A 25,176-nucleotide genomic window follows, 5' to 3' on the forward strand; every position below is an offset into this window, starting at 1 on the left:
CTACCCTCACCTATGGCCACGAGCTGTGGGTAGTGACCGCAAGAACGAGATCGCAGATACAAGCGGCAGAAATGAGCTTCCTCCGAAGGGTGGCTGGCCTCTCCATTAGAGATAGGGTGAGAAGTTCGGCCATCCGGGAGGGGCTCAGAGTAGAGCCGCTGCTGCTCCACATCGAAAGGAGCCAGCTGAGGTGGTTCAGGCATCTGACAAGGATGCCTCCTGGGCGCCTCCTGCGTGAGGTGTTCCGGGCATGTCCCACCGGGCGGAGGCCCCGGGGCAGACCCAGGACACGCTGGAGAGATTATATCTCTCGGCTGGCCTGGGAACGCTTTGGTGTTCCCCCGGATAAGCTGGAGGAGGTGGCTGGGGAGAGGGAGGTCTGGGCCTCTCTGCTTAGGCTGCTGCCCCCGCGACCCGGCCTCGGATAAAGCAGATGAAGATGGATGGAACATGAAAGTAATGTAACAAGTAGTATAACTAATTACTTTTTCCTGGGAGTAACGTACTGCATTACTTTTAAGAAAAGGGTTCTGTGTAATATGTGTAATAATTACTTTTTTAAGTAATGACTCCAACAAAGAGGGGAAGTACCTCAACAAACATTCACAAACATTCAAACCACAGCATGCAATTCATTTGAATGAATGTAATTTCTGCTCCTTAGCAATGGTGGTTTCTCTCAAAATGAGAATCAATAAGTGATATCAATAATGGAATCGCTGAATTCTTCTCAATCCTCATCTCTATACATATATATTGATACATTTAAATATGTATCTTTAAGATTTCATCAAGTTATTCAACATTGTTTCTTATTTCTTTATATGCTCTTTTGTCTAATTTGGTTTTTGGTCACATAGCTCTTGTTTAAAATATAACCTTTGTTATATTCCTCCCTCTTCAGCGCTCTCTCAACTGCAACAACATGTACACAGAGGACGGCGCAGTGTACCGTTCAGGCATTGGCGAGTCTACCGTCTCACTGGACAGGTCAGCCAAGAGCCGCAGTAGCTACCTGGCTTACACACTCAGGTACAACACGCTGACTGACTGCATGGCTTTTTGCACTCTGCTGTGTGATGAGTGTGTCTTGGTGTTCCTTTCAGATTTCTTTCTTTGGTGCCCTTTGTGCATGTCTGAGATGCAGAAGTCTCACGCTGATTAACACACCTTACTGCATTACACACACACACGCTGCATAAGTATACACACGCCCTGTCCACCCTTATTCTCCAAAGGTATCTTGTTTCTTACACCACATGCATTCTGCCACATATTGGCACCTTCTGCATGAAAATTTCACAGACATTTCCCAATGCATGGCACATGGCCTGTTTGCAAAAAACTAAATGCACACAAATAGACATATATTCCTCCATATTACTGTGTTATTAAATGAGATGATTAGATTCTACTATTGCTTATGTGAAATTTGATGTGGTACATCTTCTATAGTACAGTAAACTTATGCTATGTATGTTTATTGCTTTAGCAGCAAGTGCAGTAATTTCATGGTAATGTGACAGATTTAAAAGTGTTGAACATTCACATGATTTTCTTGTGCTTTTAACAAAAATGGAATGAAATATTACAACTTTCATGATGGCGGTTGTAGCATTAGGTAGAATTGTTTTGCAAAGCATTAGTTTTATCCTCAGTGTTGTGAAAAAGTATTTGCTTCCTTTCTAACCCGAGTAAATGCAAAATGCAGTTTTCAAATGATGAGTGGATTTATTAAGGGAAATAAGCCAAATTTACTTGATTTGTCTTTGTCTGATATTAAAATTTGTTTGATCTAAAACATAAGCATGACAAATATGCAAAAAATTAGAGATAAATATTTTTTCACACCACTGTAGGTGCTGCCAAAGTGTGTAAAGCTTTATTTTCTATTGTACTTCACGTTAGTTTTTAGCACAGAGGAGACAGCGTCCATGTGCTTTAGAGTTTATGTATAAGGAGCCCATTCTCACTCCTGAGCTGTAGGGCTGCTCGATTATGGCAAAAATGATAATCACGATTATTTTCACTGAAATTGAGATCTCGATTATTTGACGATATTTATTTAACAATAACAATGTATTGAATAATGACTTTAAAGCTTGTCAAAAATAATATAAAATAGTGTGCAAATACTGATAACAGTGCAAATGTTTGCAATATAAAAAATAAATGAAAAATGTAAACATCTATGTTTAGTGAACTTTGCAGTGTTGCTCTGTGGTGCAGCTACGACACTGTAGCAAAGTTTACACACTATGTCTACTTGATCCACGTCTGACCCCACGAACCCATAATGTTTCCACACCACTGAAGTTTTTTTTACCTCTCTTTTCAACCAACGGCAGTCATATGAAAATATTGTCGGGCATAAACCGGTCCGTGGCGCAAAAAAGGTTGGGGACCGCTGCTCTTAATTGTTGTGACACGTGTTCGAAATACAGAGAGGTGCGCTCGATTTGCCACACGGAGCAGCGCGAGAGTAAAGCACGAGGGAGGGGCTAATAATCAGCTCAGTCATTTTTAATGATCGTTGAAAGCCCAGATCGTAATCGTGATTAAAATTCGATTAATTGAGCAGCCCTACTGAGATATAATATACCGGCGATTTGTTGATTTCCATGAGAACGCAAAAGGCGACTTTCCGCGTTCCTATGCTACACGCCGGATTGTGGATGAAATCCAGTAGAACGACGATCCCATGAGACGTTCCAGCCATGTATTCCAGCCCTAACCCTAACCTTATCCCTAACCTTAACCACCACTTTAATGACATTAGATAGTGTTTTAGAAAACGATTTAAGTAAAACATACATGTGTAGATTCATTCCAAACGGTTCTCATGTTTCGTCATTTTTCCAATCTCGTAATATGGGGACGTGTTCGGTGCCCAGAAGCGTAATATACTGAAGATTTGTCACCTGGCGCTTTGGGAGTGAGAACATGTTGGTATAAGATGATAAGACTGAAATTCAAACTGAAATCAACTCAGATTATTATAATTTAAAGGAAAATTTTGAATGAAATTTAATCTCAAAATTTAACCGTCACGGTGTTCTCCATTAGTTTTACATATGTTGCTAAAGTAACACCGGTTTAGCTAGTAAACTTTTAGCTTGGTATTTCTAAATACATGCGTTATTGCAATGTTCTGCAGTTGAAATTTGCTGGAAATTATTGTACTTCAAACTGAGCTTACTAAAGACATAACATTAATACATTACAATAATAATTATATAGCTTTGTGGTCCAAGCTAGCTACAGACTACTAGCATGTTTGATCTTGAGCAGTACAGCTAAATCAGTAAAGCTAAGTTTGACTGTGTGACAGGTGTGTTCTTGATATATCTATAAAAGTTGACATTGAAAGATGAATCTGCGCCAAAATATAGTTGTTTGTCATCTTAAGCTAATCTCCCCTCTTCTACAAGCTGTATCTGTTCAGTGTTCACTGACATGCTTTCATTATAGTAGGCTTGTGTTTCATATACCTGGTGTTTTTAAGCGCTTTACAGTATCACACTTTCGTCTGACTGTACGCCTAGCCCGTAAAGCTGTCATCTGGGTAATAAGAGCTGACTCTAGGGTCAATAAGGGTAGTAACGCTGGGGGGGAAGAAATGTGGCGAGCTGCCTGTAGGTGAGGCGTAGAAAGAAGCAGATAAGAGAGCAAAAAGTGGGGAAACTATAAAGAGAGGAAGAGGAGAAAAATAAGGTGATGTGGAAAGAAAAAAGCATAAACGAAGGGGTGATGGGATTATACCTGTTGAGGTAGGAATGTAATGTAGATGTGCATACCTCTTCCCTGGAGCTGTTGGCACGTCTTCAGCTGCTTCCAGAAGCTTCTCTTAGATCAGCCATCAGACAGGTCAGAGTCTCTAGTAGCAGTTTTTGCCCTCCAGCCAAGTTCTCATTCCAGCCTGGAATAAACGGCTTCAGACAGAGAGGACGGGAGAGGAGAGAAAAACGTAACCCATTTGTCATTTTGATCCATTAAATGATTACTAAACTAAAAAATTCTGAATTCTTGCAATAATTATACCACGACCAGTAACTGATGAAGAGAGGGTAAACCTGTATTCGATTTTTTTCAGTATTAATGATCAAGCTGGGACTTTCTGACATTAGACAAACAGCAGCACACACAAACTAAATGTTATATTCGCTTTGTCTGTGTCAAGGCAATCAACAGTACCAGATGTTTTGTAATGAGAGATGTCTGCTGCATCAGCTGTTAAACATCAGTTGTGTAAAACCACAAGTTGGGGCTTGAATTAACTTCCAGCAATGATGTACTTCCCCTCTGTGTCTTCTCTAAATCTACACCTCTATTCATCTGCTCCTGTTTCTCTCTTTCCTGCCTATGCCGTCCTTGGTTTTTCTAGGGAGGAGTCTGGTCAGAAGCCCAGTGGCTCTTCAGGAACAGCTAAAGGCCACACGGACCTGGATGGACCTCTGTTCCATAGAAATGGCACCAAAGGAGATGGTAAGCTTTTTATATTGAATTGCATTTCCAATGTTTCATTTCCAAGTCTATTTTACTGATGTACTGTATTTGTTCACTGGTCTGTTTCGCCATCATTTCTTCAATTAGACTCTGACTCAGACAGCGAGCTTTCAGTAGATGAACACAGCTCGTCCTATGCTTCCTCCCACTCCTCCGACAGCGAGGATGATGATATTGATGTCAAGCCAAAGTGGAACAACGAGAGGCCTCTTCACAGCACTCCAAAAGGTAAATGCATAAGTCTCTTAAAGTTACAGCGTGTAAAATTCTCCCCACGACAGATTGCAGAAGATTCAGTAGATTGCAGATTACTGTCAGCTGAGTTCTGTTACATCGGCAATAAATTGGGAAATAAAAATTAGATGTGGTTAATTATATATTTTGCAGTAATACGTTTTTACCCTTTGTCACCTAAAAACCATCACCATAGTGTGCAAAGTAACTGTGTAGGTTGTCAGTTAGTCTACTGTTTACCTCAGCTGTCAATCCAGGGTGAAAAGTGTCCACATTTATTTTCTCTGAGCAAAACTGTAAAACTTTTTGAAAGGAGTCTGATATAAATCAGTGAAGTTCACTTTTGTCCAACGACAGTGATACTGAGGTGAGTTTTTGAGGATTTTTGAGCAACTTTTCTGTTGGTAAGCGATGCTGTTAGCCTCTGTTAGCTGCTGTTAGCCTCTGTTAGCTGCTCTTAGCCTCTGTTAGCTCCTCTTAGCCTCTGTTAGCTGCTGTTAGCTGGCACTTGTGAAACTGAAACTCTCTTTGAAGTACATGTAACTTGGACACAAATAAGCTTGCGTATTTTATGACATTTTGTGAGAACTAGTTTGCTTTCACTTTAATAATATATATTTATGAGCATTCTTCATTGTTATAGGAGGGCAAACCCAAAAGTAAGGTCTCCTATTATTTTAGAAATACAAACAACAGTTTATTTTCCATAATATTTACATCATTTTAAAGTTTAAAGACTTGTTTATTTTTCTACATAATGGCCATTTCGGTCTATAAATTTTTGTAGACTCTGTGACAGTTATACAATGCCCATGTCATATCCGCTAGCCGCCGCCGCAGAATCACCTTCCGGACAAATGTTCTTTCAACTTTGGGAACAGGTCGTACTCACTGGGTGCAAAGTCTGGACTGTAGGGTGGGTGGGTGATGAAGTTCCAACCAAAGTTTTGCAGGAGTGCGACAGTTTGAGCAAATTGTCGCGCGGTGTTGTGGAGAATGCTTACGCACAGTGCGCATCTGTGTTTTGGGACCAAAAGGTGGTATTGTTGGTTTACTTCCTGCCTGTTGGGACCACAATACATGCTGACAGGTACTGGGAAAAACTGAGAAGGGCATTTCAGAACCAGAGAAGATAAATGCTGAGCAAGGGCGTAAGTATTCTCCACAACACCGCGCGTCCACACGTTGCTCAAACTGTCGCTCTCCTGCAAAACTTTCGTTGGAACTTCATCACCCACCCCACCCTACAAGGGTATGACTGCCACAGCGTTTACAAAAATGCATCGACCGAAATAGCGATTATTTATAGAAATAAATAAGTCTTCAAGCTTTAAAATTAGGTAAATATTATGGAAAATAAATGGCTGTTTGTATTTCTAAAATAATAGGAGACCTTACTTTTGGGATTGCCCTCGTAGAATTGTTTTTTTTCCTGTTAAATTATCAAAAAATGATCGACTGTGCCTTTAAGATATCATCTTTTTGCTCTAATGATGTTGAATTAAATTTTTTTGAATTTAAAGTTTAAAGTTTTCTCTTCCCTTCTCAGCAGGGCAATCAACATCTAATCACGTGAAGCCTTACTGGCCAACAGATGCCATTACAGCCAGTGACAGCGAGGATCCAGGTGGGACAGAGAGGCTGAGGGTGGAGACCAAGGTGAACGTGGAGCTGCACCCAGAGAACAAGCTCAACCACGTTGGTGAAAGAGAGAGGGAGGCTCTGCAGGAGAGAGACAGACAGACTCCTACCAGTATGAAAGACTCAGCGCCTGCCAGTCAGCCTAACAGCAACCACCAGCCAGAGCAGAGAAAAGGTGAGGGGAGAAGTGTTTAGAGCCGATCTGAATCGACTTTACGTCACGCTTGCTCACACAAATCACTCGTCTCACTCAGGCATCTTGAAGAACAAGATCAGCTACCCTCCTCCGCTGACCGACAAGAACATGAAGAACCGTCTGAGGGAGAAGCTGAGCGACTACAACTCGCCCACCATCACCTCCCCTCCCCCCAACAACAACAACACCACCTCTCCACCCCCTCCCTCCGTCAACATCATGACCCCGTCGTCCCGGACGCCTTCGTTGGGCTCCAACGAAGGAAGCCGACTCGGCAACCACGAGAGCGGCTCCCCCGTCAAACCGCCCGTCGCCCCACGACCTCAGATTCCGCCAGGGGGTATCTACCGGGAGACAAATGGCGGAGTTGCCATGCACTTGAAGTCGGGGACGGTCAACGGAGGCAATGAGTCAGACTCAGAGTAAGAAAAGAATACTGTTTGTTTTTAGCACTAATGGTAACAGTAGTGACTAATGCATGCAGTTCCAGGGGAAACTGCAGTGCGATTTCTGGAAGTTCCTGCAGACTCCCCGTGACTGTAGACGCTTGCAAGTTTTACAAAACTGCCGAGATGCTACCATGACAGTTTTACACAAACGAGTGTGGCCCTGTTGTGACTGACATTTTAAATGTGGAGCACTTTGTCTAACCCCCTAGAAATTGATGTTGAGCAGTTTTCTACAGAGCACCCTTACGCCTCAAGCATGTGAAACTGAGAGGTCTCATTAACGGTGCCGCTCAGTACACCTGAGCGTGTGTGCAACAAATAAAAGACTCAAAATCAGTTTAAGAGTGATCGTAGAAGTTTAAAAACCTTGCAAGCAAGCACTATTTACAGTTAAATGAGCAACAATCAAGCTGATCACAGTGCCAACTAATGCAATATTGCATGCATCATAAAGGCTTTGTTGTTGCGAGTAAGTTGAGAAAACTGATGGCACCCTTATGTCCAGTATAACTGGGATACAGTTATCCTGGTTTTTAAACTGTAAATGTGTTAACAATCCTCTTAATGACTATATTCCTTTAACTCGAGCATGAAATACTGCGACCATCCTGATTAAATGCTGCATGAGGACCCTCCCGCATCCCTGCACTCATTTTACCTTGCATGTTCCCCTCTTTTCTTTCTCTTTGCATCCCCCTCCCTCTCCTCTCCCTCCTGTCCTTTTGTTCCCCTCTGTTAACAGTGGCAGTAACGAGACTTCGATCTGACCTGTTAGGCAAACCCAGACCAGCCTGCCTTTATGAGAGGAGGAGCTAAACAACCTGCCAGGTCGGGGCTGAGGGGACCAAGAGTCGAGGAACACGAAAGGAAAAGTTGCGAGATGGAGAGGTGTTAAAGGATGGATGAAGAGAAGCCTGATCCTGTCAGCATCGCCGCTCCCGTCATGTTTCCTTTCTCGGGCGAGCAGTATTAATTGCAGACGTTAGGACTGCCTTAGATGAGAAAATAAGCAGAGATGTGAGCGATAACAAAGGGAACGCTGTGCCGGACTGTGTCAAGACACGGTTGAGCCACGTGTGCCAAAACCACTAATGAAGATGAAGAATGACACCCAGAATGCATTGTGGGCCCTAACATGAAGCTCTTCTCTAGTGTTGGCGAGGAGCACATCATTATGTTCTGTTTCTTTAGGTGAAGTTAGCAAAGTGTCAGATGTAATAATCACTGTTCACGAACCTCTAAAGGCTGGTACCGTCACAGTAAAATGATTTTAAAGACTGCAGGTCCCTCAGATGTCTCACACACACATGCTTCAGTTCATGCTGGGCAGAGCTATGAAACACAAAGTGCTCTTCTTTTTTGTTTTAATTAAAGAAAGGCTTCCACAGCCTCTCGGTGCAGTGTATTTAGAGTGTAAGTAACATGTAGATAATTTTAAAAAGTGAAGAAGAAATGATCTATTTTCTATGTCAGTTTTAGCAAGAACACAGTAGTGAAAAAAAGAACAGAAATCACATCGTACGCCGGTTTAACAGTCAGAGAACAACAAATCTGCGCTGCGTGCCTTCATGCTGCACCGAGGCCTTACAAGCTCACGCAATACTGTAAAAGGCTGCAGTGGGCTTCCGCTCTACAGTGGTGCATTCACAGGTTGCTGCTGTTGTGTTTGAGTGCATGCACACACGCAAGAGTACGGTGTAAATGAACTTTAATTATGTGGAATGAAGAGGAATTCCCCCCTCTGCTGAAAACTCAGCTTTGCAGTTGGAGCACTGTGAACCTGAAGCCTTGTTTTCCAGTGTTTGTCGAGCCTGTTTATCCAATGCAAGACACACTCCTGGTTACCAAAGTCATGAGATCTGGTGAATAAGCAGATTAGAGTTGGGCGTCAGTTCGGTTTAACTCAGTTTTAGTGCAGAATTTTAAAAAAAAAAGCCATTTGTTGATCTTTCGTTGTGTAAAAGTAAGAAACAGACTGAGCAGGTCTGTTCAGAAATTGCGTAATTGATGCTGCCTTTTAATCGCTTTTCAAATCTGGGTTAAAACTGAAAATGACAGCAGCTCTGAAGCATTATGCAGCTAGTAAAAGGTCATTTTTACAATGTACAGTCACTAAATGCCTTTGTACCTTACATCCTGTACACGCCCAGTGTTTTGCCCTTATGTAATCAATGCTGTTGATAAGATGTGTGTTTTTGTATAATCTGAGACACTGGAAATGTTTTGTAACATAATGTATATTTATTTTTTATGGTTTTGAGACACTGGAAAGAAACAAAAAAAAGATTGTATGACTGTAAAATTAAAAAACAATGACATGATGAATTTTTAAATTGCGTTGTCTTAGCGTGTCTGTTCGACGGAAGGGAGCATGGCTGGTTCAAACATGTGCACCAGTCAAGCAAATGTGGTGACATCAACGTTTAGCGGTTTAACAAATGATGAGTAACAGAAACTGGAAGTTACTCATTTCATAGTTCTACGCTTAGGGTTAAGGTCTGAGCTCCCAGTTTTACGCACATTTGTATGACATGATATATTCTTGCTGGCCATGACAGCATCACACAGTTTCTGCAGATTTCTTGGCTACGCATCCATGATGCCAGTCTCCTGTTCCACAACATCCCAAAGGTGTTCTATTGGGTTGAAAACTGATGACCGTGGAGGCCGACAAAGTACAGTGTGCTCAAGAAACCAGTTTGACATGATTCCAGCTTTGCGGCATGGTGCCTTATCCTGCTGGAAGCAGGATGGACTACAGAGAGCTAAAGAGCCCAAGGAATGCCAGAAAATATCCCCCACACCATTACGCCACAATTACCAGCCTAAACTGTTGATGCAAGGCAGAATGAATCAATTTTTTCATGATGTTTATGCCAATTATGACGATTTCTGTTGCAGCAAAAATCGAGAAGGAGCTTGGAAAGAAAAGTGTCTGGACTTCTTTAAGTTGCTTGAAGACGTTTCACCTTTCATCCGAGAAGCTTCTTCAGTTCTAGGGTCAAAAGGTCACTCTTTCGAGGATGTCAATGTTGACATTTGGCTCATGTGATTAGGTAGTGGATCTTTCTTTCTGATCTTTCTTTCCAAGCTCCTTAGACTACGATGATCTGGATGACCGAGAACCTTCACAGACATCCAATCGTTATCTTCTATTGACCAAAAGTTTTGAGGCCACGCACATGATGCATTGTGAGTTCAGAGATGCTCTTCTGCGTACCTTAGTTAGCATGAGTCTGTTTGTGTTACTGTTGCTTTCCTTTCAGCTCAAAGCAGTCTATCCATTCTCCTCTGACATCAACATCTGTAAAACCTAGAGATGGTTGTGTGAGGGGAAAATCCCAACAGATCAGCAGTTTCTGAAACAAACCAACAACCACGCCACATTCATAGCCAATGAAATCCCCTTTCTTCCCCACTCCGATGCTCAGAGTGAACTTCACCAGAATGTCCATTGAGTTGGTGCCATGTGATTAGCTCATCATCATTATTACAGCAGATTATATCGGTAAGGAAGCTGAATAAATATTAACATATAATTTATGGTGAAGCGGTGGGATTTAATAAGTTTGCACTTCTTCACACTCCTTTTCCATATGTTACTGAATAAGATAAGATAAGATGACCTTTATTAGTCCCACAGGTGGGAAATTTGTTTTGTTACAGCAAAAGTGCAAAGTTATGTAGCAGAAATTAGAAAACACTGGAATGCAATAAAATACTATATAAAATAGAATAAAATAGAATAGAATAATATATACAATAGAATAAAATACAAATACAAATACTATATACAATAGAATAAAATACAAATACAAATACTATATACAACTGAGTAGAAAAATACAACTTCGTCAGAAGAAGAATTGCACATATAGCAGTCTTATTGCACATGTGTGGGTTTGTGTGTTTGATCAGCTGCAAAAGTCTTTATTGTGGAGTCTGACAGCAGTGGGGAGGAAAGACCTGCGAAATCTCTCCATCCCACACCGTGGGTGCCGCAGTCTCCCACTGAAGGAGCTGCTGAGTGCTGTCAGAGTCTCATGCATGGGGTGGGAGATGTTGTCCAACAGGGATGACAGCTTAGCCACCATTCTCCTGTCACTCACCACCTCCACTGAGTCCAGAGGGCATCCCAGAATAGAGCTGGCCCTTTGGATCAGCCTGTTCAGTCTCTTCCTGTCCCCAGCAGAGATGCTGCCGCCCCAGCAGACCACACCATAGAAGATGGCTGAGGCCACCACAGAGTCATAGAAAGTCTTCAGGAGTGGGCCCTCCACTCCAAACGACCTGAGTCTCCGCAGCAGGTACAGCCTGCTCTGCCCTTTCCTGTAGAGGGTGTCTGAGTTATAAGAAGAAGAGGTGAAGCGATATTGAAATGTGTTCTGCTTTAGTATAGCATTATTTTTCTCTTTTTTGCTAAATGAAATTCTCTATATTGTTTACATGATCAAAATAACAAAAAACAAACAAGATATTCACATAAACACGTGATTGAACAGGTTTACTTAATAAAATGGCCACAAGTGAATCTTACTCATACTTAGTTCTCAGGTTGTTCTTGATAAATGACTTTCACTGTAAAGTCCTGTACTAAGCTTCTTTAGGTTCCTCTAAAGATGCACTGCTTTGGCTTTCCAAGGCTGATGGCTATCAACAAAGAACTGAGTCTGATAGGACCGTTAATGATGCTTTCGGTTAAACTATGTGAGACTAAAGTGAATTAAAGCTGTAAGATGTGGAATCCCTCGCATCTCGCATGTCTAACCTCAGCTGACTCATGTGACAGATGTTTGCAGGGCTTTTTTTTTTTTTTGTTACATTTTTTTTTATTTTTGAGGATCAGATGCCACATCAGGGTCTGGGAACAGGCAGCTGTGCTACGTCCGTGACACAAACCCTTGCACATAAAGTCGCTGCCACTGGGTATTGCTGAGGAAATGAATGTAACCAGGCACACAGAAAGGTAAGAAGGCAGGGTCATGTTTCACAAGCCTATTGGGTGGTTAGGTGTTGTAGCAACTGAAGCCAGTCCTCCCCTCAGGTGAAAAAGATAAAGTAAGTAGCTGGAACAGAGGTAGCCTGTCAAAATATGATGTGTGGTGGGATTAGATGCCTCAGTCGTGAAACCTGTACACATTAAGTGTACAGTGACAACACTTTGTCTGTGTTTATGATCTTTATTACATTAACTTCCTCGGTTGTAATTATTTTGTCAAAACAGGAATCATTTTGTCAGGTGGCCTGGATTTCACTTTGAGAAAAACCAAACTAAAAACCTCTAACTTAAACCTGAGAAGTTGGGTAGGGACTTTCAACTGGCCTTGGAGCTCCTTCAGAGTCACCCTCTACCCTCTTCTTTATCTCTGTCCCATCACAGCCACTCAAACTAAATAATTCACACTCATGAGAACTAAAGCTGGCATCCTGCAGGAGTCCATGAGCAGGATACAACCAGGCAGGAGAAGAAGAGCAGTTAACTAATACAACTGTGCCCTCTATTGGTAGACTGTGATAGTGAGTTTTGTTGTGAGGGGAAGGTGTAAGTTTTCACTTCATATAAATTTGTTTGTTTGTTTTTTGTGCCTGTCCTGTTCAGCTATCAGAATTGTTGTCTGAAAGGCAGGAAAGATGCCCAATGGATTTATTTTTCAAGTGGTCCACTTGATTGATCTGTATTATTATTGTTCATTTATTTATTTTATTTTAAGTTATTACAAATTGGACAGAAAGAAAGAAAGAAAGAAAGAAAGAAAGAAAGAAAGAAAGAGGTGAAGGGGGGCAGTAAGAGAAGACACTGAGAAAATCCGTTGGATCACCTACTAAAAGAAGAAAAAAGAAAACGAACAACAAGAGAACAACGCGATACAGAGATCAAAGTAACAACCTAGATACCTGTAAGAGTAAATACTAAATATTGAATGTTATTGAGCAGCATGCAAGACTGACAGCGCACGATATGCTTTAAGGTCGTAGCCAAGGAAGATGTAGTTTGTGTCAGTGAGCATCCGTGCGTACACCTGTGTGCATGAGCGCGCTTGAGTTTAAAAGGTTTATCCATGTAGCGATCTGCTAGAGCAGGGGTGGGCAACTCCAGGCCCCGAGGGCCGGTGTCCTGCAGGTTTTAGATCTCACCTTGGGTCAACACACCTGAATCACATGATTAGTTCGTTACCAGGCTTCTGGAGAACTTCAGGGCATGTTGAGGAGCTAATTTAGCCATTTAAATCAGCTGTGTTGGTTCAAGGACACATCTAAAACCTGCAGGGACACCGGCCCTCGAGGCCTGGAGTTGCCCACCCCTGTGGTGTGGGGCGCCATAGCCCCGCCCCCAAGAGCATGAAGCAGACATGGAGGAAACCCAGGCCAGGACATCCACAGACCCCGCAGAGTGCAAAAGCCCAGCACCGGAGAGGCAACCTTGCCACCTTCATTAACACTTTAAATCCATTTCAACAGGAAGGTGAGTCGCTTACCACCATGGTTAAGCACCATAAGAACAGCCTTTTATCACAACAGAATCTTGTATGGAGGATGCCCTGACATTGTGAGGGCATCCTGGAGGATCTCCTCCCAAATCTGCACCAGGGCATCACTGAGCTCCTGGACAGTTTGAGCTACAGACAACAAACATAATGTCCCAGAGGTGCTCTTTTGGGTTTAGGTCAGGTATTCTATGGCAAATGCTAAATTGACCTTACAGTGCAGTGAGCACGGGAACAAATAAAGGATGTCAGGCCCTCAGGCCAATGTCATGAAGTCTGTTTCTGATTGTTTGGTCAGAGACGTTTGCATCAATGACCTGCTGGAGGTCATTTTGTAGCTCTGGAAGTGCTTGTGCTGTTCCTCCTTGTACAAAAGCGCAGATACCAGTCCTGCTGATAGGTTAGGGGCCTTCTACAGCACTGTCCAGCTCTCCTAGAGTAACTGCCTGTCTCCTGGAATCTCCTCCATGCTCTTGAGACTGTGCTGGGAGACACAGCAAACCTTCAGGTAATGGCACATACTGATGTGTTGTCCAAGTGTCGCCTCATGTTGCCAAATATAAAACTAGTGATAAACCAGTGAGAAAAGATGTAAAACCGTTCATGTTTGGGGGTTTGTCTCATCATTGTCCCTCTAGCACACCTGTGTTTCATTTCATTTCATTTGACTTGATGCTAAACTCTTCCTTTAATTGTTTTTGAGTAGTATGAATCTGCAACAGTGTTGAACATTCTCAAGGCTGATAAGACAATTTCTATTTATGGATACAATTTAGACTTGAGTCAAGGATCCACCTCCCACAGCTGAATGGAGGTGGTTTAGTTTGTTTAACTGTGGTTGACCGATCACAGATGTGTCCTGATTGGTTTGAAGCTCTCTTCTGCAAGTGTTATGTGTTCCTCATCTGTGAGAACGTGTCAGTCTGCTTAGGCTAGAGTGTAAATTTGAAATCTTGCATTAGATGGTTAGCGTCAAACCCCCGCTTACATTCCAGTGGGCTGTGACTGTGTGTCCACATATCTGCTGCAGTAGGTACACTCAAGGCGTCCTCATAGTGTACTCCAGATAATCTTTAAAAGAAATCACATTAAAACGACTTAATCATATCTGCAGATATCCTCATGCACGTCTGCGAGTGAGTATAATCTCAGCTTTGTGGGTGGTTTGTGTTCTTGCCACCTGCCCAAAAATATTCTTGCCTGAATAAAATTATTCTTGCCTCCTGCGTTAGTTTTGTTCACTCAGAGGGTTTTCGTAACAATTTTGGTCACGTGTGCCAACAGATTTGGAAAATACACAATTGTTAGTGTAGCTTATGGGGACAAGCTGTTTAAATGCCACATGCTGTTTGTTTACTGCTGCCACCAAATGATGAGCTTGTTTTACATCCTTCCTTTGCCCCAGATGGGTGGCAATGCTACTGCCCATTTCAGGGCCTTTAAAACACCGCTCTGCATCCTGTTTGTTTTAGAAACTGCCTTTTGGGTTACATGGAAAATTCTAGATAAAAGCATTCTTTATTTAGCTGTAAAATGATTGTGTCACAATTTTATTTATATAATCTAAAACCACAATGACAGTCACCTCAAGGCGCTTTATATTGTAAGCTAAAGACAGAATCAGAAAGGGTTTTATTGCCAAATGTTGAGCAGGTTTACAACATTAGGAAATTGCTGCGGTACTTAGTGCAAACATACTGTCATATAACGCTTAAATAGACATAAAAATAAGAATTAAAAGTGCTAAGTAGATAGATATATACATGAGTGCAGGTGGTGATCAGTGCCAAACATGGCATGATGCAGTGAACACAGCGTAGGGTCTTGTGTTAGTGATGGGAACAGTCATACGGTTATTGTTCATGAGTCCAACAGCAGAGGGGAAGAAACTGTTCTTATGGCGAGAGGTTCTGGTGCGAATGGACCGGAGCCTCCTGCCTGAGGGGAGCAGTTCAAACAGACTGTGTCCAGGGTGAGAAGGGTCAGCTGAGATCCGAGCTGCACGCCCCAGTGTCCTGGAGGTGTACAGGTCCTGCAGAGATGGGAGTCTGCAGCCAATCACCTTCCCAGCAGAGCGCACAACACGCTGCAGTCTCTGTTTGTCCCTGATAGTGGCTCCAGCGTACCACACGGTGATGGAGGAGGTGAGGGTGGACTCGATGATTGCAGTGTAGAATTGCATCATCAGGTTGAATTTCTTCAGGTGCCTCAGGAAGTACATCCTCTGCTGGGCTTTCTTAATGACGGAGGTGATGGTGGGCTCCCACTTCAGGTCCTGGGTGATAGTGGTACCCAGGAAGCGGAATGAGTCCACAGAGGTGATGAGGGTGTCAGTCAGGATGATGGGGGGGGAGTGGGGGCTACAATACAGGCTCTACAATCATAATATAGTTTTAAATATTCTGAACATGTTGTATACTTTGGCACTCCACATGTAAAACGTGGGGAGGTGTGCTCTCCTCTCTCCAATCTTGTCCCTCTTGTCTTACTTCTCTCTCAGAATCAGAAAGACTTTATTTATCCCCAAGGGGCAATTAAGATACAACAGAGCAGCATGATGTTGAAGATAAGGACGTAGTCAGATAATGAATACACAGAATATACAGTATATACACAGTTTTAAAATTACACAGTTTTAAAATTAAATCTCCTTTTCTGTCCCTTTGAAGAAATGAGGCTCCATAAATGTTAAAGAGGTAAGTATTTCTCAGTTGCAGTGAATAGATAGAAGAAAATAAACTGTAGAAAACTAAACAGCAGAAAGAAGTATAGAAATAATAATTTTAACATAAACCAGTGACACACTCCGGGGCCTGAGGGTGTCCAGTGATAATGGCCGAAACACCCGATGAATCCAAGGTCCACTACTGACGATGTGTCCCAAATTTTAATATGATAATGTAGATCAGATCTCTAATCCCTAAACCTAACCAAGGAAAAATGGCAGATTAGCTTGGGTAAAAGACCGAAAGTTGAGGCACACAACGATGTGTTCTGGGCTGCCTTTCCTCATAACAGCCATCCCTCAAGATTTTCTCCATTTAAAACCATGGATTATCAGGGATTGTAAACTCTAGTCCTTTTACTGAATTAGGTATTTTGTTTACCCATTATTGTAAACATGTGCTGTAACTTTAAGATAAACATTTTTTTTTTAGAGAAAGGTTAAATTTTAAGTTCTTTTGCAGACCAGAACTATTTCTTTTAGGTAACAAGAAGTCGTTTTATGTTTCTTTTTTCATGTTTTTTTCTTTTGGAGGGAAAAAAGATAAAAAGTAAAATAAAGCATAAAACATTTAACTTCAAAGACAGTCTGACAGGTAAAATAGGCAGACAGAATCTTTTAGGTTCTATAGTAACACAAACACTAAAACAGCTGCTAGGAATGTTTTCTAATCAAACCTGCTGTGACAGATGGACTCTATCTTATCTATTTTACTGTAAGAGGAAAATGACGTCCTTTTGAGACACAAATCTTACTATTTCTTTGTTGAAACAAGTCCATGAAGAACAACATGTTAGTATTAAATTAGCCGTCTTATCTAAATGTGTTTTGCATCAGCAGTCTCGTCATCCGTCCTCCCCTTCCTCCCAACTGTTCTATAATTGACTCAGAATGCTCGGCCAGTTGCATAAGACACGCTCTGTTGTGCAACCCTCTAGAAAATGCTGGTTTGGGATTAAGAGATTTATTACAGGATTTCTAAATGAGCGCAGAGGGAGGATTTGGGAAATCGCAACAGCGGTAGCTTTGCTAGAAGACACATGAAGAGGATCACGGGCCACAAGCCCATTGTTGTGTACGTGTGTGCGCGTGCGTCTGCGCGTGCGCTTTAAGCGCGACTGAGGGGAATCCCATCTAAAAGCTTTAGTCCTCTTGGTTACTGCACAATCTGCGATGACTATGAAAACCCTGAGCGGTATCCTGTTGGAGCTCATAGTATTTACAGGTCAAATTTTGCAAGGTCATGACGAAGCAGCCGCTGCGGAAATAACCTGCAAAAGACAAGAGGACCAAAGCACAGACATAGAGAGGGCACACTGAAGGACTGGTTTAGGTGGCTCATTTTGGCCTTCAAGATGATGATGTAATAGAGATTACAAGGAATTTTTGATTGATGTCATATTGAATCAAATATTCCCGCAATAGTATAATTGCATGTTAAAAACATCTACCATACTCTAACCTAGCTTGAGAAAAGGTATTAGTACTATGCTGTTGGTGCACATTTGATCACAACATTCTGCTGTAGAGACTGTAAGTCAATATTGGAATAAAAGGAACAGCACCAAGCTGGTTTAAGTCAAGTTTGTCTGACATATTACAATAAAAAATGAGAATTATGGCGTTCCACAGGGTTCTGTAGTTGGTCTTCTTTTTTTGTACTCTATGCATGCTCCCTAAGGGGCAGTACTATTAGAAAACTGTAAGCTATGCAGACGATATCCAGCTATCGATCCGTCTATGAAGCCAGAGATGATTATGCTCCAAAAAAACTCAAAAGAAAATATTAAATAAAATTAATAACTTTAAAAAAACCCATAAGCAACACTGTTTCTAACAAGATGTTGATGACAGGATGGCATTACCTTGGTCTCCAGTACTACTGTGAGGAAGTTTGGAGAAAGTTTATGTGTCCATGAACCCTAACATACTCTAACATGAAGACATGAACATTAAAAATGTGCATTAATTACTTTGAGGCTGGTTTTAATGGGTTTCCTTATTATCTGACTGCCCAAGTACCTGATCCAGGGTGGTGCAGTTAAGCAAATTCTAAATCCTACTCCCTGAATACAAATCTCCAGTCACTCCTGCTTGTGTTTCCTTAAGAGGTAGTCTTAAGAGGCAGACTTCAGCTATCAGGCTCCTCTCCTGTGGAGCCAGCTCCCACTTTGGATTCAGGAGACAGACAGTCCCTGTACTTTTAAATTCAAAATTAAAACTTTCCTTTTTTTTTAAAGGTGACAGAGTTGGCTTATATGATCTTGAGCTATCCCACACTTTTCAGTTGTCTATCTATTACTTTGAGGTAAGTCACGCTGACCTGAAAATCGATAACATATCACTCCTTGTCAAACATTCTTCTTGTGACCATGTGCTGTCATGTGTTCTGTCCGATGAGCCCAGGGAATGTCCTTCTTAGATGATGTCTACATACAATGTCCAAAGTACTTCCCAAAACATCATATGTAGGTTACCTGTGCTCAGAACAACCAGTGTTGGGGAGTAACGGAATACATGTACCGCCGTTACGTATTTAAAATACAAAATATGAGTAACTGTATTCCGTTACAGTTACCGTTTAAAAAGGTGGTATTTAGAATACAGTTACTTTGTTGAAATAAATGGATTACACGGCGGTACTTCCCTGTTTCATATTGTGGCGGGTCAGGACTGTTTGGGTTTTGTTTGACAGCTACGTTCTGTTGTTCCAGGTGGCAGCGTTACGGTTGCCATGGTTACAGGGTGACGCTCTCTCGCTGCGCGTTTCCTGGGTGAGAGAGCGTGCCTTTTTGTTGTTGTGCTAATAGGCAGAATGCTACAGGTATAGCTCTAAGACTCGACTGTACGCGGTGTTTGTGTTTTCCTCCAAAACAATAAGTTCCGTTGGAGCAGCCGTTCAACGCCTCTCTCTGTCTCTCGCAAGCAAAGTTGACCCAGACAACAAAGTAAAGCTAGGTTTCCGCCGACACAGAACCCACCGTATTAGCCAGAGGTCCCTTTACTACGGTTCGGAGCCGCGGACCTTCAGTAACAGTAATAAATCACAGCAATAGTACATTCATGTAGTTGTAAACAGCATGATAATATATTAAGTAATCCAAAGTATTCAGAATACATTACTCTCATCGAGTAACGTAACGGAATACGTTACAGAATACATTTTGGGGCATGTATTTTGTAATCTGTAATGGAATACATTTTAAAAGTAACCTTCCCAACACTGAGAACAACCAACATGTTGGAATACATTACTTCTAAAACAGGTGAAGCATTGGATCCAAGAAAATGTCCTATAGGGATAATCTACTGTGATATTCCAGTAGGTATTACTGTTTGTTATAAACTTGTGATAACTTTGAATGCACCACTGCTAATTACCAAATTACATAGTGACATCAACAGTTCATTTCTGATATCTCATTTAAAAGTGTAGACCTGGGCTAGCAAGGTTAACAAGGTGCATTCACTCACTTTGATATTACATGCACACTAGGTTAGCAAAAAAGACACGCTTTACTTACTAAAGAAATCGAACAGCTCACTCCAGCTTGTACGATCAAAAGGCAAAGACAAAAAGCACCTGGCCACAAACCCTATCCAATGCACAAAATCTAAAGTAATTAAATGAATGACTCTGCAGAGAATAAATCTGTACCTGGCTGTAAAAATGTTTGTTTCAGCTCCAAAGATTGTCATTTTAAAATTGGAGTACATTAGGATTGACCCACTTTTGGAGCCACCCCCAGTGGCCATTTGTAGAACTACACTTTTTAGGCACTGCCATCCGTACTGCCCCCCGCCCCCCAAACGATGTAAGTTACTGCTTCCATAAAAGTAAAATAAATAAAATAAAAGTATTTGTTCAAATAGCAATCTGAAATTTTACATAGCAGACGGATAAGTGGTGCAAAGCTGTATTTTAATCAGTAGGCTTGTCTTGCTAATTAGGCTTTATTTCATATAATCTGATTAGTGATGCAGAATACTACAGAAAGCTCTAAACAACTCAAACTCTAAGTATACCCTTTCATGTAAAGTCTGCACAAAATACTCTTGAACTACATATGGAAAATCCCGTGCCTCACACATTTGCCTACACAAATGTGAAGGTAATCTAAATATCTGCTGTCTTTCTTTGTCTTGTGTTGAAGCGAAAACGACACAAGCAAAGCTGCAGGTCAACCAGGGCAGAACTCTAGTGAAGACAGAGCTACTGCGATCCTCACTGGGCTCATTGGTAGTCTGACAGCAGCCATTGAAAGCACTTGTGATTACTTCCCCGTAATCTATGGTCTTATCTGAGGGGCCAGAGGTCAGTTAACTCCTGTTTCTCTCTCAGTTTCTATCCGTTTCACTCTTCGCTCCTTTCAAAGCTCTCTTCTTTTTTTCTCATTTGAACTCAAACAGTGGCAAGAGGACGGTCAAAGCGGTCTGTTAGCTCAAGATCACTTCATCACACAATTGCTCAAACAGTGGGATAACTTCATACAAGAGGCTCCTCTTGGATTCTGTTACTTTGAAAAGACCAGGAGAATCTCAAAGACTGACATCAAAGACTATGCAAAGGTTAGTATCCTGAACTGTATTTTAAGGATTTATGGAAAGTGCCTATTTTCAAAAGTAAGGTGTCTGAAGTTGCTGTACTCAAGATTTATATTACATATTTAGCTGTCCGAAAGGCATTCTTAAAGAAGGGAAACAAACAGAAAAGTTTGACAAATGACATTTTTGGTTCAAATCATTATCAATATGGAGGTCAGAAGAGCGGTACAACAGTGAGTGTCATCTGTAAAGGAGGCTCTGTCATGGCTTGGTGCTGACATTTAAGCCAGCTGTGTTGGCGATCTTATCATCACTGATGAACACAAGTACCATGGGATTTTGATCCACCATGCAATGCCATTTGGAAAGCGTCACTTTACAGCAAAATCCCGGCAGGGCAAAAAGGAATAGGGCGAAAACAGGAGAACATATAATATTATATTGTTATTAGTGTTGATTTGAAGAAAGTTTAACAGGAGAAACTAACAATAAACTTTTAAAAAATATTAAAAATAACACTGAAGATATTTCCTATATATGACTCAATAGAAAAGATGATATTGTTGCAGTAGCGGGTTGATTTACAGCGATTGAGTGCATTATAACGAGGCCATTGTTTAGCCACCTGTTCTATAATTTATCAGGATGTGACAGAGGCAGCCACAGGGCGGTGGTAAGGAGAAGGCGCTGTGTTTCCGCTCGCGTTCCGTTTGTGAAGCTTTGCTGTGAAGCGTCAGCCCCCGGCAGCGGCCCCTTTAAGAAAGCAGCGCCGCACACTGACGAAATTTCCTCGGCCCTGCTCTCTCTGCCAGTCTGTGTAGATCGACAACAGACCGGAGCAGCGCCGGTATCTGCAAGCTCCGGGCCAACGGCGCTGGTCAGGAAAGCTCTCTCCAGGGAGAAGGAGGGGGGACACGCAACTGGTATTTTTTTTCCACTGTCTGCCTGCCTGACCGCTCAGCTCTCAGCAGGAGACGACATTTAGTCGGCTTTCAGAAATTAGCGGATGTATCGTCGGGATGGATGGACGGAGTGAGCGGCATTCGCCGTGAGACTGGCGCTAATTTGACGTCCTGAGCAGCAGGTGTACAGAAGGATAAAGCAGACTAAAAGGCAATCTCAGTGTTCATGAAACTTTGCTACGATTTACGTGCTGGGTAAGAAACGCTTATTTTATTTGTGAAACACCACAAATGGCTGTCGTTCTGGAAGGGAGGGAGAAAAATGGGGGGTATTATTTTATGACACCCAAGCTGTCCCGGCGTCTCTTCGGGGTCACCCAAAATGCGGATTATTTTGGTTTTCATTTTGTCTTTTCTGAGACCGCTAACTCGAGGCCTAAGTTCAACCCCCACCGTTTGAAATTAGTCGCCCTTAACAGATAAAAGTATAACGGACACATTTGTTGTATCGTGTTAGTTAGTTTGGCCTAACTGTGCCAGAGTCTGACGGCTTTTGATGCTGTTTAAAAAAGAGAGGAAAAACACGCTTCTTCTCATTTCCTGGCACAGTGTAACAATGAATTTTTAAAATCAACTTCTAGTCTCAACCGAAACACTCAAAAGCACTTAAAAACAAACAAATGTTAGCGTAATATTTTACATATTTTCATGTTTTGTACCTCAGTTGCACCCCCAGAAAGAAAAAGTGCTCGTGTGGTGTGTTCACTTACAGTCGGAACCTCTGACCTCTAAAAGGTGCTGTCAAACTGGAGTTTTGATTAAACCAGTTGGTACAGGGCTTTAGTTTTTTTTGTCGCCATACAGAGTTCAAATGGGATTACTATTTGATCAGAATCACGTTTTAGCATCCTATGGAGGAGAGTGACCAGTTGTTGAGGAAGAATCGATTGTTTATATCCTTGATTATGTAACTGCAAGGTGAAATAATAGCGCTGATGCTGCATGACCAGAGGGCTGGAGGGCAGGAAGGAGTGTGTAATTTCCATGCTGTTGGCTGTTACATCATGTGCTGATCGTGACTGTTTGAGTAAACCTCACTTCAGCAGCCCCGCTCAATAATGCAGGAATTCATATAAACAGAAGTATTTCCTCATGAGTCATTTGTTTTTGGGTTTGAGTTTGCATATCAGTGGTACATCACACGGCATGCATGACCCTGATAGGCAGCATTCAGATGCTGCACTGCCCAAAAAATAACCCTGGACATGATGTTAGGGGGAAAAAAAGCCTGCCTTTTTATTTTCGTTGAGCAAAAACTCCACTTTGCCTAAAGGGTTGCATTAGTGGGTTAGATAAAAGCTGGCGTATCCTTGTCCCCACCATTATTCTTCTGTCAGTATTTGTTCGCTGGGGGCTGTGCTTGTGCTTGAAACCTTTGTTTTGCTTTCAACTACAAACAGAGCCGGATGTGTCTAATAGGTCTTGTTAAAGTTCATCATATCTGCGCTCTCCTCCTGCCTTCCTGCTCCCTCCCGAGGGTTGACATCAAATAAAAAGGCTGGGCTCAATAGAAGCATTCACAGTGACGATATGATATGTATCGAGATAGATTTTGTCGTTAATCAGAGGCGTGATGCCTATATGCTGATATGGAAACTTGCGATATCTCTGCGCTTGTTACAGTGCCATTGTTTGTTTTAGTTATTATTCTGCTTGTCAGCAGCCTGACGCTGTTCATCTCTTCTGACCATCTGTCGCCCTTCACCTGATTATTAATGCAGGAAAGTGAACAAAAGTTGCAGCTGCCCATTGGAACATTCTGGCTGTTGCCTGTAGATGAGTTATTTAAAGGTCATGTTAATCCCTCCCTCCCTGTCTCTGAGTGTCTTATGAAACTCATACAAGTTGAGAATAGCTCCATGGGCGAGTGTCTTGCTTTATTCAGCCTTGTTTCTACAGAAACTAAGCTCCACGGATGATGATGAGGATGACGATGAAACCAGGATGTCCCTACATGGGTTTATGCACCACGTTCAGTGAAGGCACCTGTAACGGGAAGCTAGTTCTAAAGCATCAGTCACCGAAATGGAAACACCGCACTGTGGCAGGTCTATTTTTTCTTTTTAAATAAGCCTTTATTATCAGACCTGACTGCTAATGTCCCAGAAAATATACAGACAGTGGCCCTTGTGTGTAAGCGCTCAAGCTTTATTGGGCACCCTTTCATGTATGGTTGATTCCCTATGATTGGTTATGTTGATTTCATAGGGCTCCTCACCTAGTTGCTTTGCAGAATTTTATGAGCACATCTATGAAGCTGTTAATAATCCAGAGCAATAATGTGATTAGTTTGCACTTTTATTGGGAATTTTGTTACCAGCTGCAAAAGTGTATAAGTTACGTTTTTCACCTTGTGAATGTGTGTGCGTCGTCTTGTCAGAGTGCGGTCTTGACGACACTTTGTGTAGCAGGAGCTACTAGAAATGTGCTTTTGAGTGCTTCGCCACATCTGTCTGTGGCAGATTCTTGTCAGCGTAATTTCTGGCGTAGTTGTGTAACTTTAAGTTACGTGTCTGCAAGTTTCAGTGCACTTAGTTGCTGGGACGTGATTGGCTGATTGGATATTTGGGATAACAAGCAGTTGAACAGGTGTATTTAATGAAGTGGCCTGTGAGTGTTTGTAAAATTTTCAGAGGGAGGCAGTGCTGTTTCACCATACATAGACTTTACTTTGGTGGGCTGCCCAGATATGTGGACAACAAATATATTTGGCTACTCATTGTATCATTTATCTTTTCATTCAACAGCGCCATCTGCAGTTTACTAATAAACACTTCCTTTGTTTACAGTGAATCATTCTATTCATTTCTATTAGTACTGCTCACTTAGCCCTACCCTTCCCCAGTATTTACTTTAGCCTTAATATTAATTATTATTAGTTTTAATCCACTGAAACAAAAATATTTCACAGCTTGTGCCTCGAATGTTTTGATCACAAGTTGGTGTTTTGATTAATATTAAAAGGAATAGCACATTCATTGTTATGCAGATGATACCCAGCTTTATCTGTCATTGAAGCCAGACATAGACCAGTTAGTTAAACTGCAGGAGTGTCTTAAAGACAAAGGTCTGGGTCACCTCTATCAGGTGACATTGAACCTGCCCGTAGTTACAGCTCAATAAGCTGCTCAGGGCTTCCCATGATGCACTGTTTCTTCTTCATTCACCCCTTTTCTACATCTGTGTGTATACTTTGCACTAGGGCTGGGCCATATCATACTTTTTCACAGTAATACCGGTATAATGTTGGGCAACGATAAGAAAATGAAATATCGCAATAGAATATGGGTAAAACGCACATGCGCAGTGCCTTTGTTTTCATACGCTCATGGCGGAAAAAGCATGGCGGCGATGCAGAATGAGAAGAGCGAAAGCGGATCGTTGAATGAAACGGATGAACCAGAACTGGTTTGTAAAAATGCTGCAACTTCAG

The 25,176-nt window shown here is 41.9% G+C and overlaps 2 protein-coding genes across 14 annotated transcripts in view; both read left to right on the plus strand.

Annotated features, from left to right (window-relative positions):
* Positions 1–9,359, plus strand: part of celsr1a (cadherin EGF LAG seven-pass G-type receptor 1a) — a 106,306-nt gene extending 96,947 nt beyond the window's left edge. For 4 of the 9 annotated variants that reach the window (XM_087830316.1, XM_087830309.1, XM_087830311.1 and 1 more), the window contains 6 exons: positions 905–1,032; positions 4,385–4,485; positions 4,594–4,734; positions 6,290–6,556; positions 6,636–6,999; positions 7,802–9,359. In XM_087830316.1, the coding sequence (XP_087686442.1) occupies positions 905–1,032; positions 4,385–4,485; positions 4,594–4,734; positions 6,290–6,556; positions 6,636–6,999; positions 7,802–7,829 (1,029 nt within the window). In that variant the 3' untranslated portion in view covers positions 7,830–9,359. Of the gene's footprint in view, positions 1–904; positions 1,033–4,384; positions 4,486–4,593; positions 4,735–6,289; positions 6,557–6,635; positions 7,000–7,768 lie in introns of all 9 variants that reach the window. The other 5 variants (XM_087830313.1, XM_087830317.1, XM_087830315.1 and 2 more) reach the window with 3 other exon arrangements.
* A 12,229-nt stretch (positions 9,360–21,588) lies between these two features.
* gramd4a (GRAM domain containing 4a) overlaps positions 21,589–25,176 on the plus strand; it is a 57,348-nt gene continuing 53,760 nt past the window's right edge. For 4 of the 5 annotated variants that reach the window (XM_087830402.1, XM_087830404.1, XM_087830403.1 and 1 more), the window contains exon 1: positions 21,589–21,938. In XM_087830402.1, the coding sequence (XP_087686528.1) occupies positions 21,910–21,938 (29 nt within the window). In that variant the 5' untranslated portion in view covers positions 21,589–21,909. Of the gene's footprint in view, positions 21,939–24,301; positions 24,428–25,176 lie in introns of those variants that run through there. The other variant, XM_087830407.1, reaches the window with a different exon arrangement.

The sequence above is a fragment of the Neolamprologus brichardi genome, chromosome 17 (assembly GCF_056152115.1).
Source record: "Neolamprologus brichardi isolate AB-2024 chromosome 17, ASM5615211v1, whole genome shotgun sequence".
NCBI classification, from domain to species: Eukaryota; Metazoa; Chordata; class Actinopteri; order Cichliformes; family Cichlidae; genus Neolamprologus; species Neolamprologus brichardi.